Below are 20,154 nucleotides of genomic sequence, written 5' to 3' on the forward strand. Positions count from 1 at the left end.
ATATATATATATGTATATATAATAAAAATAATAACAACAGATTAATTTTTTTTTCTTTTTTCATTAATTTTACGAATCTGATATTATAATTATAAATATGCATAATATGTAATATGTGTAAATATAGATGAGCATTAAAATATCTCATTTTTAATACAACAAAAATAAATTTATAATTTCATAAAGCCAGTAAATATATTTTTGTACATGAACATTTAAAAAAAAAAGAATTACAATAAAATAAAAATAAAATTAAAACATTAAAAAATAAAATTATGCATATTTAAATAGACAAAAGTGGAAAAAGGATTAATAATATTACCAAAAAAAAAAGAAAAAAAGAAAAAAGAATAATATATCCTGTACATATTATTTTGTTATATATACATTTTTGAAAAACAACTTATGACAAAATAAAAATATATCTACATATAAATATATATATATATATATATATATATATATATATATATACATATATACATATATATTATAGATATGCCTTTTTTCTGGTCATATTCCAGTAGTTAACAAATTTTTCCAGCATTTCTCCCTTAACGTTTACTAAGGTCCCACCTGTAGGTTTCATTTGTCCCATTAGATTTCTCAAGTAGTAAACAAATTCCTCATTATTTTTAAAGTTTTGTTCTTTTATAGCTTCAGATATATCTTTTTCACTTATCCATACAATTTTAATTTTATTATAAATATTAAAACATAGAAATGTTATATGAATAAATGGATGGAAAACAGTATGTGGAGAAGTATAAAAATGATTTAGTTTTTTATTAATTATATTAATTTCATCATATATAAATGTTATAATATTACATTTATTTCTTAAAACAAGATCTGAATTTTGAAATATATCATTTTTCCATAGGAGTATACATGTTCCATTACTTTTCATAGCTTCTGGAAAAATAACAACATTTTTAATTTTATGAGTTCTAGCATAATTATGTATTTGTTCTATATTTTTAAAAATTCCTGTTTTATTAGGTATAGAAAATTTTAAAGATAATTTTATTAAATCATAAAAAGATATAGGTGATAATGTTCCATTTTTATTTATTACAATAAATAATGGATTTAATCTAAATGATAAATATAATATATCAACAAATGATGTAAAATTCGATAAAAAAATATGACCATATGTATCATATGTGAATGGTATTTTTTGTTTAGTACATTTTATCTTTACTCTTTTATTATTTGCATATTGTTCATCTAAATATAAAAAACCTAAATAAAATAATAATAATCTACAATATATTGTCTGTATTATTTGATAAAAAAAATCTTTTATACACTGAAATAGTAATATTTTCAATAAACTATTTAAAAAAAACATAAATATTAAGGTCAAACTAAGAAAACATAAACGAATTACTACTATTGGAAATAATAATAATTTTAACAACTTTTCATTAAAACATAATTTCTTATTTACCCATACAGGTAAAAAAGGATTTATTCCAGTTGACGCGTCAGCAAATTCTCGATACTTTTCCATTGTATTTCATACATAATTTTATAATCTCAAAAAATTTATATAAATATATATATATATATAAACATATATTTTTTCGTTAATAATTATGTCATTCAATATATTATTTTTCCTTGGCATTAAATAAATATATTTTCTCTTTATATATATAGTCCCTTTTTTTTTTTTTTTTTTTTTTTTTTTTTTTAGCCTTTATTTATATAACAAAAAATTAAAAAAAAAAAAAAATTACATATGTGTAAATAATAACACTTAACATATCATTAGGAAATTTCAATGAATAATGCTATATATATATAATATATATGTAATATATTTTTGGTAATATATTTTTACTTTTTTTTTTTTTTTTTTTTTTTTAATAATATCGTATATGAGTGCAATTTTTTAGATTTTGATCGAAAAATAAAAAAAGTAAATATTATATATATAAAAATATATATACATATATATATGGTATAATTATTTAGTATACATATAATTATCAGCTTTTTATATTCTCATTAATTTTTTAAGATAAAATATTATTCCTTATATCAATATTATTTTATTTTAACATTTTTTTTAATATATTTACCCTTTTAAATGTATAACCACCATAGAGATGAAAAAAAATAACATTAGGTTAATATATGTATATATTTATTTATTTATTTAATAAATACAATATGAGGAGGAAAAAAATAAATTATAATATTCATGCATATACTGTATATATATTTAATTTCCATGTTATCCTTATTACTTTAACCTTTTGCTCCTATTTATTTCCTTCTTTCCTTTTTTCTATCAACTGGATATTAAAATGTTTGTATGTCATTATTTCTTATTGGATATTTTATAAAGAGAAAAAATATATATATATATATATATATTACAGCATATTATTGAAACATGTCATATAAAATATATGTATATATAACTGGAACCATTATATAATAAATTTCTTCTTTATATTTATAAATAATATCATGAACAATTCTAATTTTTTTTTTTGTATGTATTATAACTATTATCCCATTTTCTTTTTTGTTGCAAATATAGCCGAAAGGAAAAATATAATCGAATAAAAGAAAGCAATACAATGAATCATTTCATTGTAATAGGATTATATAAATTAGGTGTTCCTATTTATAGTGTGTGTAAATAAATAGATAAATATAAAAATAAAATATATGTATATTTATGTATGTATGTATGTTATTTATCATGTGTTTATTCTTTAAAATGTTCTATGACACAATAATATTTAACCAAAAAATATATATATATATATATATATATATATATATTTAAAATCTATCCTATTGTATATATATAGGACAATTATTGGGGATGATTATGAAATATATTAGCTTTTCTTCATTTTACGTTTAATAAAAATATGAAATGCAAATAATATAATATATTGTATATATATATATATATATATGTTGCTTTGAAAAAAAAATAAAAATACAAATATGGTTACTCATACTTTTAACTGTCTATTTTTTATTTATATTTAATTTGCAACATAGAGTTATATAATATATTTATTAATTTATTCATTCATTAATTTTTATTTTATTTTATTATTATTTTTTTTTTTTTTTGTCTATAAAATACACACAATATTAACAAGTGCATTATAACATATAACATTTTGTCATAGTGAACGTCCTTTTATAAATTTGCATAAATAAATTACATATGTATGTAATGTAAGGATTAATGAGTAAGTAAATAAATAAATAAATTTATATGAACAAAATGATATATATATTTATAATATATGCTTATTTTTATTTTATTTTATTTTTTTCTGATATTTTGGTATGTTTATATGTTGGGCTTCTTTACTCTTCTTATTTTCCTTTTTCCAATATAAAATAATAATGTATATATATATATATATATATATATATTTATATTTATATTTATATTTATATATGTATATTTGTAAATGATCCTATATTCATGAAAGTATACTCAATACAAAGTAGTATTGGACATATGTAAATATATTTATATATATATATATATTTATTTATTTATTTATTTATTTATTCATTTACTTATCTATATAATATATTAATAAAAAAAGAATTTACTTTTATTTTTTTTACAATATTTATTAACCGCCCTTTTTTTTTCTCATGATGACGGATGAAACTAAAATTGGGAAGGAAGAATTACGGGTGTGGATAGAGGATACATTGAAAAGAAAAGATTTTTCCTTTAGTTGTTTGAAAGACGGTGATATATATTTAGAACTATTTGAATATATATGGCCAAAAGTGATGAAAAAATATAAAGGAAGTATTATAATGTATCCATCAAGTGATAATGAAAGAAAAGAAAATTGGAAAGTGATAAAAAATGTATTAAAAAGTGTACATATTGAAGAAGATTTTATAAAATATAATGATATTATTGAAAACAATTTTAAAGGATGCTATGAATCATTAATTATTTTATATTTTTTATATTCTTTAGTTAGATATCATGAATGTGATTTTATATTAGCACACCCGATTGATCAAAAGTTAACTGATTTTATGTCAAGTGAAAAACCGTTAACATGTTTGGTTAGAGCAGGTAGTGTTAATCTCCCAAACAATTTATTTGAAAAAGTTAGGAGTATGCCCGAATATGAAGATATACATATAATAGATGATGAGAATGAAAAAAATGATGATATATATGATGTAATGTATAATCAATGTAATACGATATTCAATACATCTGATAAAATATTGAACACACAAAATAATTTTTCTTTTAAAAAGGATAATTCAACGGACCACTTAAATTTGATGTATCCTATAAACTCTCATATGGAAGAAAGTAGCATTGATAAATATATAAAAAATTTTGAAACCCATACAAGTGTTCATAACAAAGAAGAAGAACAAAACATGATAGGGTATAATAATTCAAATAGTAATACAAAGTTGAAGCAAGAGTTTAAAGAATACAACAATAAAATGTTTTTAGAAATGAATAAAGAAAATAATGAGCAATTAGATACTAGAGTAAATAGAAATTATACTAATAAAGAAGAAAAATATGAAACATATGATAAAAAATATGATAAAAAATATGATAAAAATGATAATTTTATAGGATATAAAAAAGGTCAAGATGATGATACCATATCTTATAATAAACATTTTAGTGATAATATATTGAGTAATGTTACTTCGAATCGTTTTACTTCCAACATTTCTTGTTATGATGATAATATGGATATTAAAACAAAGAATTCAAATGAATTTCATATAAATGGAATAAAGAGAAAGAGTGTATCACACAATATAAGTAATGTATCCACTTCTCCTTGTAGCGATTTTTTTAAATATTTTAGATTTGAAGAAGGCATATTTCATGACAACAAAAGGGATGATAATGTATATATGATAAATAATAATGAAGATATATTAGAGCATGATTCGGGTGTAGGTAAGAATGAAAAATATAATATCCACACAGATAAACATAACAACAAAAACAACAACAACAATAATAATAATAATAAAAGTTATACTTGTTTTGGAACCAGTCCTGTCAATTTCTTTAAACCTTTTAATAAAGACAAGGTAGATGTGTCATCACAGACTGATAATAATCATGAAGACATTTTTTTAAATAATATAATTCATCATGAGAATATGAAAAATCTAGAAATTATATGGAATAATGATGAGCAGAAATTGAAGGGGGAATCATTTCTTCTTTTCTTAAAAAATCAAATAAAAATGTATAAAAAAGAATTAATTATAAAAAATGATGAAATAAAAAGTATGAAAAATATACACAAGAAAAATATAGATGATATAATATCATCTCATATATTAGAAATATCAAAACTTAAAGAAAAACATCAAGCAGATATTTTTTTTCTAAAAAATCAGCACTTAGAAAATATAGTAAGTGTAAGAAAAAATTTTGAATCGAAATTAAATCATATAGAGGAAGATCTTCTTTTAGATCTGGATATTCTTTATAAGGAAAATAATGGTAATACATTAAATGAACAAATTAATGAAATAATTATAAGAGAACAAAATGAAAGAGAAAAATATGGACTAGACAAACACATTGATAATTTCTTGAATGATAATAAGATGAATAAATGGGATATGACTAATAATATGGACAAGTCTATTGATCATATAAATAATAATGATAAGAGTAACGATCATTATAAAAATAATAGTAATGATCATTATGATAATAATAATAGTAATGATCATTATAATAATAATAGTAATGATCATTATGATAATAATAATAGTAATGATCATTATAATAATAATACTTTAAAATATTCAGATAGAACAAATAACATAACGGATGATAATCATATAGAAATAAAACATAATAATAATCTTATGATATATGAAAAGGATACAATAAAGGAGCACATATCAATTAATGATATATTATATAATAATAATTCAAATAAAATAATTAGAAATAATAAGGATATATTCCTTAAAAATGGAGAACATAATTTAAAAAACAATGTTATGATTCCACATGAGTTAGATAACCCACTTAAGAAACTGAAATTTATGTTGAGTCAAAAAAATAAAGAACATGAAGAAAACAATAAATATATAAAAGAAGAAATGACTCATCTTAAGCAAATATATAACCAAGTATTCTTAGAAAAAAACAAAGAATACAATGAAATATATGTTAACAATAAAATATTTTATGATATACTAGAATATATTAAAAAGGAAAACAACTATGTTCGAGATGATATATTTAATAAGAATAATGAACATTATAGTATAGAAAAAATTAAGAAAAGCATATATGATATTATAATAAAAAATAATAAAGAAAGAAAAATATATTTGAAGGGGAAGAAAAAAGAAGAAAAAGATATAGTTAAGGAATTAGATGAAAATTGGTTAATTAATTTGTTAATATATATGAACTGTTTATTACAATTAGAACGGATAAGATTAGAAGATATGAAAATTAAAGAAGAAAGAGATATTGATATGTATAATTATATGAAAAATAAAAATATTAAAAAAAAAGATAATTATTTATTTTTATTAAATAACGACATGAAAAAAAAAGAATTAAGAAATGATACAAATGATATATCAAGCAACGAATTATATATTTTAGAAAATGAGATGGATACAAATGAAAAAATAAAAATGTTGAAAGAAAGAAATAGAAAGTTATTATCTCTAAATGAATTTTATAAAAAGAAATTAGAACATATACAAATATGGAAAACAAAACTGGAGATTATGAAAACAAATAAATATAATCAAGTTGTTCTTAATGAAAATAATATTGATAATAAAGAAAATATTTTTTTAAAAAAATATAAATGTGATGATGATAAAAGCGTTACAACAAATGATATGGAGAATACACATAATAATAATAATAATAATAATAATAATAACAATAATATTTATAATAACATTTATAATAATATTTATAATTATAGTAATAATTTGAGTGGATTTACATCCATATGGTTACCACTTATATATTTAAAACCCGTGGAGGAAGAAAACAAAAGAGATGCCGAATTAATGTACCTTTTAAAAATGTTAGATAGATATGATAATGAAAATAAGAAAAATGGTATATGGTCTTCTAACAATGAAGAGAATGATAATAATATAAATGATGCAAAAATTTTGAGTGATACAAAAATTATGAATGATATATATCATAATAATAGTAATAATATTTTTAATTTTCCTTATAATTTTGACGATGAATATATTTCATGTCTTAAGACAGATAATAGGAAATGCACTGATAAAAATTATAATGATAAAGAAAATACAAATTATAGAAATATAAATAAAGAAGATAGAGAAAATGAATTTATATACGCTCCATATAATCTTTTAAATGTTTTAAAAAAAAAACTTACATATATATTTTGGCAGCTTCTAGGTGATATTTATAAATATCGTAATGTTATAATAGAAACATGTAACTATATATATAATATACATAATTTATTCAATGAGTATATAAATAAATATGAAAAAGATGAAAAGAAAAAGGAAGAATCTTATAATAAATGTATGAAGGATAAAGAAGATGATTATTTAAATGAAAAATATAACTTAAGAGAAATTATAGGAATAACAAAATTAAAATTGGAAATATGTACTAATGAATATATTGAATTAAAAGAAAATTATGATAAAGAAAAAAAACGTTTAATTATTTTAACAAATACATGTTATGAAAATGAAAGTATGAAATATAAAAATACCATACAACAATTTAAAAATGTAGATAAACAATTAAAAATATATAAAGCCAGAGAAAAAAAATGGATCAATTTAATTGAATTATTAATATTAGAATTAAAGAATTCCTCAAAAAAAAATCAAGAAGATATTAAAAATATGTGGCTAGAAATTATATCTACTAAAAAAGATATAATCAATAATATATGTATGGAAAATAATAATTCTGATGATTATTTAATAATTGACAAGGAAGATCAACAAAAATGTAACCATTTAATAAATGAACAAAATGTCGTCATTGAGAGTATAAATAAAGATATAGATGAAAATAATTTTTGTTTTGAATATAATCATGATAAACCCAATATGGATAATCATAATAATAATAATAATAATAATATTATAAAAAATCTGGATGATCTTATAAGAAAATCTAAAACACAGCAAGAAGAGAATAGAAAAAAAAAACTTCCATTGAAAAAAGAACAAAATGATAAAATCAATATTTATAAAAAAGATTTTCATTGTTTTTTAGATGACATAATAAAAAGTGAAGTCTTTCAATTTTATTCATTTGAAGAATCAAATAATTTTATAAGAAATAAGATAAATGCACATATTGATAATAATACATCTTTTAATATCAATACGAATGAATATTATGGAAACAGTAATGAGATGTATATATTTAAAGAAAATATGGAAGACTACAATATATATTATAATAAAAAAATAAATCATCTATATAATAATTATATTGTGAATAATTATAATAATGATGATATAAAAGATGATCCTAACAATAATAATAATAATAATAATAATAATAATAATACACATATACATACACATAATACAAACAAACACTCATTAAATAAAATAAAAGATAAATTTTATGAAGGAAAAGATTTTTTCAACTTAGTAAGTGCCATGGCAAAAGAATCATGTCTTATATTTCAAATATTATTAAAAATAAAAGAAGATGATATAAAAGAAAAAACAGAAAAAATAACATCATTAGAAAAAAAATTATATTTATTAAAACAATATAATATAAATGAAAAAAATAAAAATAAATTATTATTAGAGAAACAGGAAATATTAATACATAAAATAAAGACATTAAATATTGATATACATAAATTACAAACATATATATCATCTATAAATAAAGAAAAACAATATTTAAAAACTCATAACATAACAAAAGAACAAGAACTCAATTTAATTATCACATATTATAAAAGTATTATTATATCTATTAAAAAACATTTAAATAAATATTCAACTGTTCTATATCTATTAGATAATATACCTCAACATGATAAAGATATTATTCTTAATTTAGCAAATATCACTGATGAAAAATATAATAATTTTAAATTCTCATTTGATAAACAACAAAAGGATCAATTAAAAAAAAAAAAAAAAAAAAATGAATTCAACGACGAAACATCTGACTATTCTCTTCAACAAGCAAATTTACAACTATTAAAGGATAAATCATTGAATGAAAATATTATCACAGTTGATGATAATAATGAGCACTTGTCAGATACATCCCTGGAGGATATAATTAAAAATACACAATATAATTAAAATATATAAATGAATATAAATATATATATATATATATATATTTATTTATTTATTTATATGTGATTCCCTTTTTTTATTATATGATTTTTATATAACTACAAGATAAAAAAATAAATACATACGGATATACCATTAAATATATTATATATATATATATATATATTATAATCATTTTCTTATATCACATTCTTATTATTTCCACATAAAAATTATAATTTATTTTATATACATAAATATCCCTAAAAAAAACCACACAGACACACAAACAAATTTTTGTGTCAATTATATTTTAGTTCTACAAATTAAAAAACTATTTGTTTATGTTTCAGAAAAAAAAAAAAAAAAAAAAGAGATAAAAATAAAAATTAATTTTTAATTCGATAACATATTTTTTATAATTAAAAATAAAAGAGTTAAAAAATATATATATATATATATAAAATAATATAAAATATATTGTGAAGTGTTACTTATTAGGAGGCTAAAAATAATTGAAACAAATTAAAAAAAAAAATAGGAAAAAATATAATATAAATATAAAAATTTATATATATATATAAACATATTGGTAATATTTTTATTTATCGTTAATTATAATAGGCTTTAAAAAATATATATGAATTAATAAATATAGATTTGTCAAAGCAAATATTGTCAAATTCATAATTTGTATATATAATATATATAATATATATAATATTTTTTTTTTTTTTTTTTTTTTTTTTTATTTATAATTCTTCAAAGAAATATATAGATCCAAATGCCGTTACACATTTTCTGTATTAATATATATATATATTAACAATTGATAATAATAATAATAAAAAAAAATGTAGTGGTATTAAAAATTATAATCTTTTTAATTATAATTGTAATTATGTTTTTTGTTTTTATTAATTAAATGTGAAGAATTATATATGTAGAATATGATATTTTATGTATTCAACATATATTTTTTTTTATATAATGCACAGGTGTATATATACATAATATTATGTCATTTATATGTGAATATTCCTTTGAGGTATATCTATATATATATATATATATATATATATATATATATATGTGACGGTTCATTTTTTTTTTTATTTTGGCTTTTTTCTACTTATTACGAATAAATTGCTATATAATATTTCTCCTGTCTGTTATTATTTAATAATTGACATTTACTTTTATTTTTATACATTCTTATCATTAAGTATCAGATGTGCTTTTAATATTTGTAATAGAATGTTTATGATTAGAAGATGAAATATCGATATTGATTTATATATTAAATATCCTATTTTTTTTCATTAATATTATGATCATCCATATGTGTGTTATCCTTTGTAATAATAAATTGTGATTCTTCTTTTTTTTTGTCTAAATTAATATTATTATTGTGATCATTAGTTTTTGATTGATTAAAATGATTATTTGCGTCACTAAGTTGTTGACTATTTTCTTCACTGTCTGACTTAAAATTTGTGGTGTTAATATTTTTAGATGTATTAAGTATAATATCATTATTTTTTTTATTATCTTGGTCTTTATCAGTTGAAGAACTTGTTTCATTATATGGTTCATTTGACTTTGATTGCATATTCCACATTTCTGTGTATTCCCCATTACATTTTAATAAATCTAGATGTGTTCCTCTTTCTATAATTTTTCCTTTATTCAATAGAATGATTAATTCAGCAGTTGTGATAGTACATAATTTATGTGCTATAATAATAATGGTTCTATTTTTTCTTAGATCTTCTACAGCTTTTTGAAAAAGAAATTCTGTTCTTGAATCTAAAGAACTGGTTGCTTCATCAAATATAACAATTTTAGGATCTTTTAATAAACATCTAGCTATAGATATTCTTTGTCGTTCTCCTCCTGACAATTTGACTCCTTTATCACCAACTAAGGTATCCCATTTTTTTGGAAGTGATTGTATAAAATCATATAATTGAGCAGATTTGACAGCTTGTGTTAATTCTTCTTCAGTAGCATCTAGTTTTCCATATAAAATATTATATTTTATAGATTCATTAAATAAAATGGTATCTTGTGGTACTATACCTATAATATTTCTAATAGAGTTTCTAGTATATTCATTAATATTACGTCCTCCTATTTTTATTTCTCCTTTAGAATCATAGAATCGATATAATAATTTTGAAATGGTTGTTTTTCCTGATCCTGTATGACCAACAAGAGCACATGTAGTACCTGGTTTTATATAAATATTAATATCTTTTAATGATGTATTTAATGGTTGTGTTGGATAATTAAAATATACATTATTAAATTCAATACTAACACCAAATTTTTTTTCTTGTGATGTTAATTCAAACTTTTTCAAATTTTGATCATTTGATATATCAATTTTATCTCTTAGAATATCTATTAAATCACTTATATCAGTAAATGATTTAATTATAGTTGCATATAATGTTCCTAATATACTTAAAGGTTGAAATACATTAGATGTATATACAACAACACTTATGAATACACCAGGATCTGATCCTTCTTTAACTATCATATATATTACACATAATAAAGTAAAGAATAATGTACCATTCAATATAAATTGTTGAACAGTATTTAAAATACCTAAACTATTTAATATTTTTAAATTATATCTATGATAATTTGATAAAGCATTACAAAATTTTTTAATTTCAAATTTTTCATTACTAAAATATTTTACATTTTCATAATTTGTTAATGAATCATGTGCTATATCATGATATACATTATCCATTTCATTTGCTTTTGTTCTTATTTTTTTTCTCCATTTAGTTATTTTTATAGTTGAATATATATATAAAGTTAAACCTATAAATAATACACTACCTAATAAACTATTTTTATATTTAAAAATAAATATAATACATGTTATTATTCCTTCTATTGTTGCTGGAATAATATACATTAATACAGAACTCATCAAATTATTAGCACTCTCAGTACCCCTATCAACTATTCTCATAATACCACCTGAATTTTTACTAGAATACCATTCATATGATAAATTATGAAATGTTTGAAATATAGATTCTTGTAATTCTATAAATGCTGATTGTTGTACTTGTGAATATAAAACACCACATACTTCTTTTAAAAATTTTGATATAAAAAAAAATATTACATATAAACCTAAATAATATATTGAAGTTGATAAACTTTTTTTTAATACTTCATTTGATGCCCAACCTAAATATATAGGAGAAATTACACTAAATATTTTTGATAATAATATAAATAAAAATATTAAAACAATATATGTACGTAATATAGAACTATTTCCTTTCATATCTATTCTTTTACTTGGCCACAAATATGGAACAAGTATTTTTTTAAATTCTGCATATGTTATATTATTTTCTAAATAATTAATTTTGGAGTTTATATTATTATTATTATTATTACTACTACTACTATCATCCACTTTACTACTACGTTTACTACTATACGTTTTATTTAAAAATGTTTCTTTTACATCAATTTTATTATCTTTACTTTGTTTATGAAAAAAATTTAAATAAGGAAAATTAGAGGATTTTTTCTTTATCTGAAAATTATTAATATTATGATAATCCATATTTTTCTCCTGATCATCAGAAGTATTTTTTATAATATCATTATTTATTTTTTCATTTAATTTGTTATAAGATATATTCATATCTAATAAATTTTTATAATCAAGATTTAAATATTCATTATTCATTATAGTACTATTATTATCTGTTCCTAATATACCACTGTTTTCATCAGATTTGTATATGTTATATTTCTTTGATTTTATATCATTTATTAATATTTTTTCTAATTCAACTCGAGCTATTATATATTTCTTCTTTATGTTATATAATTTAAATTGTGTGAAATAATAATATATTGATGAAAAAATACTATATACCATAAATAACACTTTTAACGTTATTAAATACATATCTGTATTATAAACAGGATTCTCTGATTTGACTATATAACTATAATTTATCATTTTAATTACATTCAATATTGCTAATATACCTGTTATATGTCTAGATATTACATACACCTTTCCTAATGCATTTAATTCTGTTATCCTTCTATGTAATCTAAATAAAATTATGGTGTATACTATTCTTATTACATTCAACAAAAATAAATCAACTGATGATTTAAAAAAATTATAAAATATCGATTTTTCGTATTTATAACATAATTGAAAATTAAAATTGTAACAACTAAATAACAACAAGAAAAATATTATGATATCTACTATGTGATATATTATGATCTTCTTGTGCGTTCTTTTTCTCTTCAGTTCGTTATTAATACCATAGGATCTTAAGTACTCGTAATTTGATACATCCATTTTTTCTTATCTTTTTAAAATAAATAAATAAATAAATATATGAAATATGAAGATATAAATAAAAATATATATATGATAAAATGTTAGACAATTATATATAAAACACACACAATTTTATTTTCACAATTAATTTTCAAATATCTAATTTAAAATGGATGAACCAATAATAAAGTTTTTTTTATCGGAATAGAATAAATGTCTCATATTATTATGGTTTATGACAATAAATATCTATGTGTATACATATTATATCTACATATATTTAATAATTTATAAATATAAATAAATGAAAGAGAGAACAAATTCGAAATTTTATTCATATATATGTAATATATATATATAATATTTTATAAATAAATTAAGTACATTATCAAAATTTTCACGTACGATATAAATATATATTTCTTTACACTTTTATTACAAATATATACCTTTTTATGTGTGGAAAAAAAAAAAAAAAAAAAATAATATTATATTATATATATATATATACACTTCTTTTCTATGAAAAAATATATAATATATATATAATATATTAACCAAAATTTCTTTCTTTTTTTATATTGTTATGTTTTTATATTTTTTCTACTTCTCTATAAAACCGTCATTTTTCCAAAAAAAAAAAAAATCAAGTTATATATATATATATATATATATATATTTCTTATTGTTTTCCTTCCTTTTTTCTATAAATTATTCATTTTTTCCTCTACAATATATTATACATATTTGATGACTGCTATATATATAAAATGTTTATTATTATCAATAGTAGTTTTCACATATATATACTTTTATTTATATACATGAATAAATAACATATAAAAAAATAATGATTATATTTTTACATCATTTTTTACCTTAAAATGTAATATATATAATTATACATATAATATATATATATTTTATTTATTTTTATATTTTACCTTTGTGTATATTTTGCTATGTAGATTATATTATATACATGTTATTATATATATTTATAATATTACTTTTAATATATAATTTGTTCGTTATTTATTTAATTTTTTTTTTTTTTTCTCTTTTGAGAAAACTTCTCTGATTTTTCCTTGGTATTTCAACTTCATTTTGATATAAACTTTTCTTGTATATTTTAATAAAAAAGGTTTTCATTCAATGACTATATTTTAACTCCGAAATTTTTATATACATATTATAATTTCATAGCCTTAATATAGGAATTTTTATATATATTTTTTTATGTTATACTAGTAATAATACAAACCCCCACAAAAATAAAAAAACATAAACATAAATAAAATTCAGCATTATAAATATAATATCAATATATTATAGTTTTTTAATTTTTTATATCTATAATGAAAAATGTGTTTGGCTCGAGGAAATTAAATATATTAACAAAATGTAATCATTTATATGTAAAACATTATTACATTTTATAATTTGACTATTACATATAATATTAATAAGGACGAAGGGGAAAAAAAAAAAAAAATATATATATATATATTATAATATTTTTATAAATTTATATATCATATATATAATATGTATATCTTTAATTATTGTTAATTTTTATGTTTTTTAAAAATAAAATTTTAATCCTCATTAATTATACTTGGAAATATAAATGAGATATCTATATGACTAATACAAGCATTTATAAAATATACAATAAAAGATGAATTAAAAAAATATATATATATATATATAAACAATTATAATATATATAAAAATATAAATAGTGTAACTTAAATATTTTAATATAGAAATTTTTTTTTATATTGTGCGTCATTTATTTCACAAATGAGTGCCTACACAAATTATATATAAATTTATATATATATATTATAAATATATATGTATATACATGCACATATATATAAAACACACATGGAAATACCTCTTTCCTTTTTTTTAACCAATAAATATATATATATATATATATATTATATATTTATTATGATTTCACATTTTTAAATATACCTATGTGATGGCAAAAAACAAAAAAATAAAATAAAATAAAAAACAAACATCTTTAAATATATATAATTATATATATATATATATATATATATATATATTTTTTGTATTATATTTAATAGTTTGAATAATTTATATGAATGGTAATTTTTTATTTTTACAAATATATTAAAGTAATACCAATTTTGCATGGGTAATCCACCATTGAGGCTTTCAATCTGCCTTTTGTTGATGTATTTTTTTTGTTTCTTTATTTATAAAAGAATTATTTTGAATAAGATTAAGATCTAGATTTAATTCGTCGTCATCCATTGAATACATTAAAAAATTGAGTGTCGTTTGATTAAAAGCACATTGTTCTACTGATTTTTTGAGATGAGGCAGAATTAGTTGTTGTAATTCATAAAGTAGAAAACGAAATTTATTATCGAATAGAAATTGATTTCTATAAATATTAATAATTGTTAGTACAATATTTATAGAATATTCTACATAGAAATTAAAATTCCCACATGAAAGATATTTTTTATAATTTTGTTGAATTTTTTGAAAAAAATGAAATGATATTAAATAGGTTTTAATATAATCTAATAATTTATATGCATATGAAAATGGTAAAGAGATTAGAACTTCATTTAGAATATTATTTTTAATATTACACATAATTTCTATTATAAATTGATGAGGATCTTTATTTAATAATTCTGGTCTTGGTAATGGTTTCGTTGGTGGGTGAACAAAATCTGGTAGTTCATTTTTTGCTTTAGCTTCTTCATATGCTGTTAAATTTTTATAATATGTATCTAATAAAATGATTTCTTCTTCTATAATATCTAGATATTCAATTAATTTTTCTGATGATTTTATTGTTTCTATAGTTTTAATAGTAGCTTTATTTAATAGAACATTTTTTTCTACAGAAGAAGGATATGCTAAATCATTTCGAATAGCTTCTTTTTCTATTTGTAAATTTAATTCTTTATCTCTTTCTTCTTCTAAAAATATTAAATCATCTCCTTTTTTCCAAATTCTTATACTTTTATGTGTACCTGAAGTTAAAAAGAAATCATCATTATGATTAATAGCTAAACATTTCAACATGCCAAAATTTCCATCTACAGTACATATACATTGAAATTTTATTGCATCCCACATTTTTATATATCCATCTCTTGATATACTTATTAAATTATTATTATTATTAAAAAATTGTATTTTTGTAACTACATCACATTCAGTATGTAATCTTTTATTTACATTACCATATTCCATATTCCATAAAAATATTAATTTATCAGCAGAACTAGATGCTAATATTTTATTATCTTTTGATATATCTATACATGTTATTGGTAAACTATGACCATATAATGTCAAATGTATCTTTAAAGTATCACTATATAATATTTCTATTAAATTATTTAAATAACCAATACATATATATTTCCCATCTGGTGAATACATAGCACAACTAACTTTATCACTTAAATGATAACAATCAATTTCTTTAAACATAAATATTTCACAATTTTCTTTTTTTATCTCATCATTTGTAGAATTATAATCTTTATTGTACATATCAATATTGTTTAGTTTTTCCCTTGTTGAATTTTTTTTATAATTTTTTTTTTTATTCACAATAGAAGAATTTTCATCTCTTCCAATATTATTACTACTATGAAAATTATTTATATTATCATCATTTTCATTTTCACTTTCACTTAATTCATTGGTTGCCACACCCATTGTATATTCAAAAATCTTCAAATAATTTTCTTCTCCCACAGATAAAAAGCCTATATCATTACTTGTACTACTTTTATAATTATCATAATAATAATTATTATAATTACCATAACTATTAACATAACTATTACTATCGTTTTTATTCCATTTTTTCGACAGACTGATAATTTTATTTGCATGGGCTTTATAACTATATTTTAACTCAATATTTTTTAATTCATATAAATATAAATAACCACATTCGTCACTAATTATTATATTCTCATCATTATTACAAAATATAGCATTTGTACATCCTTCTAAATTTATAGTTATAATATTTTGTAAATTATTCATATTCCATATCTTTACATATTTTTTACATATGGAAATTAACAATTCTTTATTTGATGATAAATTTAAAAAATCGACAGAATTATTATGACCTTTGTTTATTTCGCATATTTCTTTAAAACATTTTGAATAATCATAAATTTTTTTCTCCACAATTTTAACCTTTTCCTTTATTTGTCTTTCATTCTCTTCCTCACTATTAACATTACTATTATTATCACTATCATTATTACTATCACTTTTGTTATTACTATCACTTTTGTTATCACTATCATTATTACTATCACTATCATTATTACTATCACTATCATTATTACTATCACTTTTATTATCACTTTTATTATCACTTTTATTATCACTATCACTTTTATTGGCCCCACTATTAATTTCCATATCAATGCTATCCTTATCTACAGTTTCCTCCTTTTTCTGATTATCCATTACAATAAAACTATCCTTATTATGCAAAATGTCATATAAATTAACCTGATACACACTCAAACGATTAGACATAAAAGAAACAAGGAGATATATATAATTATCTTTTTTTTTCTTTTTCATAACATCTATATTTTGTAATTTAAATTTATAATTGTAATTAAATAAATATTTTATTTCATCATTTGCTGTATGTATATCATAATTATTATAAATGAATAATTCTTTTTCTAAATCTTCTAATTTTTGTTTCAGAAAATTATAATCGATACTTTCTTTTCCTTTAAATTTTTCGATTTTTTTTTTTTCATTTAAAATTTTTTTTTTTTTTTTTTTCAATTTTTCAATATATCTTTTCTTTTTATTTTTTTCGGATTTCTTTTGATTTTTTATAGAATTAATTTTATAAAATTCAATACGTTTTAAATTCGTGCAGCAAATTAAAAGACCACTATTATCTCCATCAATACAATATCTAGTTCTTTCACAATATTTATTGGATGTATTTAAGTTGTTATTATTTAATAATATATTTGCATTAGACAAATTATCTGTTGCTAATAGGTCTTCATTTTGTTTTAAATTATGAACATTTGAAGATGATATAAAAGAATTATTAATGTTTTCATTATTATGATAAGAATATAATAAATTGTTAGTTTTTTCTCCCACATTTTTATTATTATTTTGTTCTACTATTTCATATGTATCATTATATATATCTTCATTATCTATAAAAAATATCATGCTCATATTTTGTATTCTACTATTTGTTGGTCTTTTAATATTAGCTAAAAAAGTAATATAAATCTTAGAGTTGGTAAATGTATCTTTAATGATATGATTAGAATATAAATTAATTTTATAAATTTTTAAAAAGGAATTACATGCAACAATTAATCTGGTATTTGTTTGATTAATTATCAAGCTTGTAATTTCTTCTTCACAATTTACAATAGTTTGAACACATGATTGTATATTTAATTCCCAGACTTTTATTAGGCAATCTTTGGATACACTAATTAGAATATTATTATCAAGAAAATCATCTAAATAATAATTTTTTCTTTGTAAAAATTCGATATCTGTTACAACATTTGTATGTCCTTCAAGTTTAAAAACACCTTTATCATTAATAATATCCCATAATATAATATTCGTGTCTTTACTACAAGAACATAAATAATTACCAGTTTCATTAAATTTTAATTTACATATACCAGACGTATGACCACTAAAGGTAGATAATATTTTATTTTTTTCAATATCAAATAATCTTATAGAACCATTAGCATATCCAACAGCTACAATATTCTTGTTCATATTATTAATACAAATATATGTTACATGATGAGTAAAAAAATAATACGGCGGAAGAAAAGGCACACTAAGTTTCTTTTTTATTTCTTTCTCATTTATATTCCAAATACCAACACATTCATCATGTCCTAAAAATGGAGAAAAATATGAAAATTGTAAATAAATATATATATATATATATATATATATATATATGTATTATATTTTTATATATACATATATTCTTCCTTTTATATGTTCTACCTGATATTATACTGTTGTTGTTAAGAAAAACGCAATTCGAAGTTTTTGAATTTACTATTCCTAAGCAGTCTTCATATTCATATCTATCATACGATTTCACCATTTTATGTGAAATAATTATCTAAATAACAATATGTCAATTTAAAAAAAAATAAAAAAAACAACTAACAATATGGAAAACTTCCTACATTTAATTAAGACGTATGATGTTACTTTGTTTTTTTTTTTAATTCATAAAATTATTTATAAATATATTTTTACAAAAAAAAAGTTCTTTCAATTAATATTTTATGAAAAAATCAAAAAGGGAGTTATTTACAGGTTTTTTTTTTTTTTTATAATATTTTTTAAAAAATATATATTTGAAAATGAAACGTTTTTATAATTTTGAATTCTTTCATATATTTATT

The 20,154-nt window shown here is 18.9% G+C and overlaps 4 protein-coding genes across 4 annotated transcripts; 1 reads left to right on the forward strand and 3 right to left on the reverse strand.

Moving 5' to 3' along the window:
• Window positions 1–490: 490 nt before the first annotated feature.
• Window positions 491–1,519, reverse strand: PGSY75_1447700 (hypothetical protein; the record flags this gene model as incomplete). The annotated part of the gene is made up of 1 exon (XM_018788162.1): window positions 491–1,519. The coding sequence occupies one exon, from the start codon at window positions 1,517–1,519 to the stop codon at window positions 491–493; it is 1,029 nt and encodes a 342-aa protein (XP_018639534.1).
• A 2,138-nt stretch (window positions 1,520–3,657) lies between these two features.
• PGSY75_1447800 (putative CH domain-containing protein) lies at window positions 3,658–9,351 on the forward strand (the record flags this gene model as incomplete). The annotated part of the gene is made up of 1 exon (XM_018788163.1): window positions 3,658–9,351. The coding sequence occupies one exon, from the start codon at window positions 3,658–3,660 to the stop codon at window positions 9,349–9,351; it is 5,694 nt and encodes a 1,897-aa protein (XP_018639535.1).
• Window positions 9,352–10,636: 1,285 nt separating this feature from the next.
• PGSY75_1447900 (multidrug resistance protein 2 (heavy metal transport family)) lies at window positions 10,637–13,699 on the reverse strand (the record flags this gene model as incomplete). Its single annotated transcript, XM_018788164.1, has 1 exon — window positions 10,637–13,699. The coding sequence occupies one exon, from the start codon at window positions 13,697–13,699 to the stop codon at window positions 10,637–10,639; it is 3,063 nt and encodes a 1,020-aa protein (XP_018639536.1).
• Window positions 13,700–15,877: 2,178 nt separating this feature from the next.
• Window positions 15,878–19,847, reverse strand: PGSY75_1448000 (putative U3 snoRNA-associated small subunit rRNA processing protein; the record flags this gene model as incomplete). The annotated part of the gene is made up of 2 exons (XM_018788165.1): window positions 15,878–19,629; window positions 19,745–19,847. The coding sequence occupies 2 exons, from the start codon at window positions 19,845–19,847 to the stop codon at window positions 15,878–15,880; spliced, it is 3,855 nt and encodes a 1,284-aa protein (XP_018639537.1).
• Window positions 19,848–20,154: the final 307 nt, after the last annotated feature.

Source organism: Plasmodium gaboni, chromosome 14, assembly GCF_001602025.1.
Source record: "Plasmodium gaboni strain SY75 chromosome 14, whole genome shotgun sequence".
Classification (NCBI taxonomy): Eukaryota; Apicomplexa; class Aconoidasida; order Haemosporida; family Plasmodiidae; genus Plasmodium; species Plasmodium gaboni.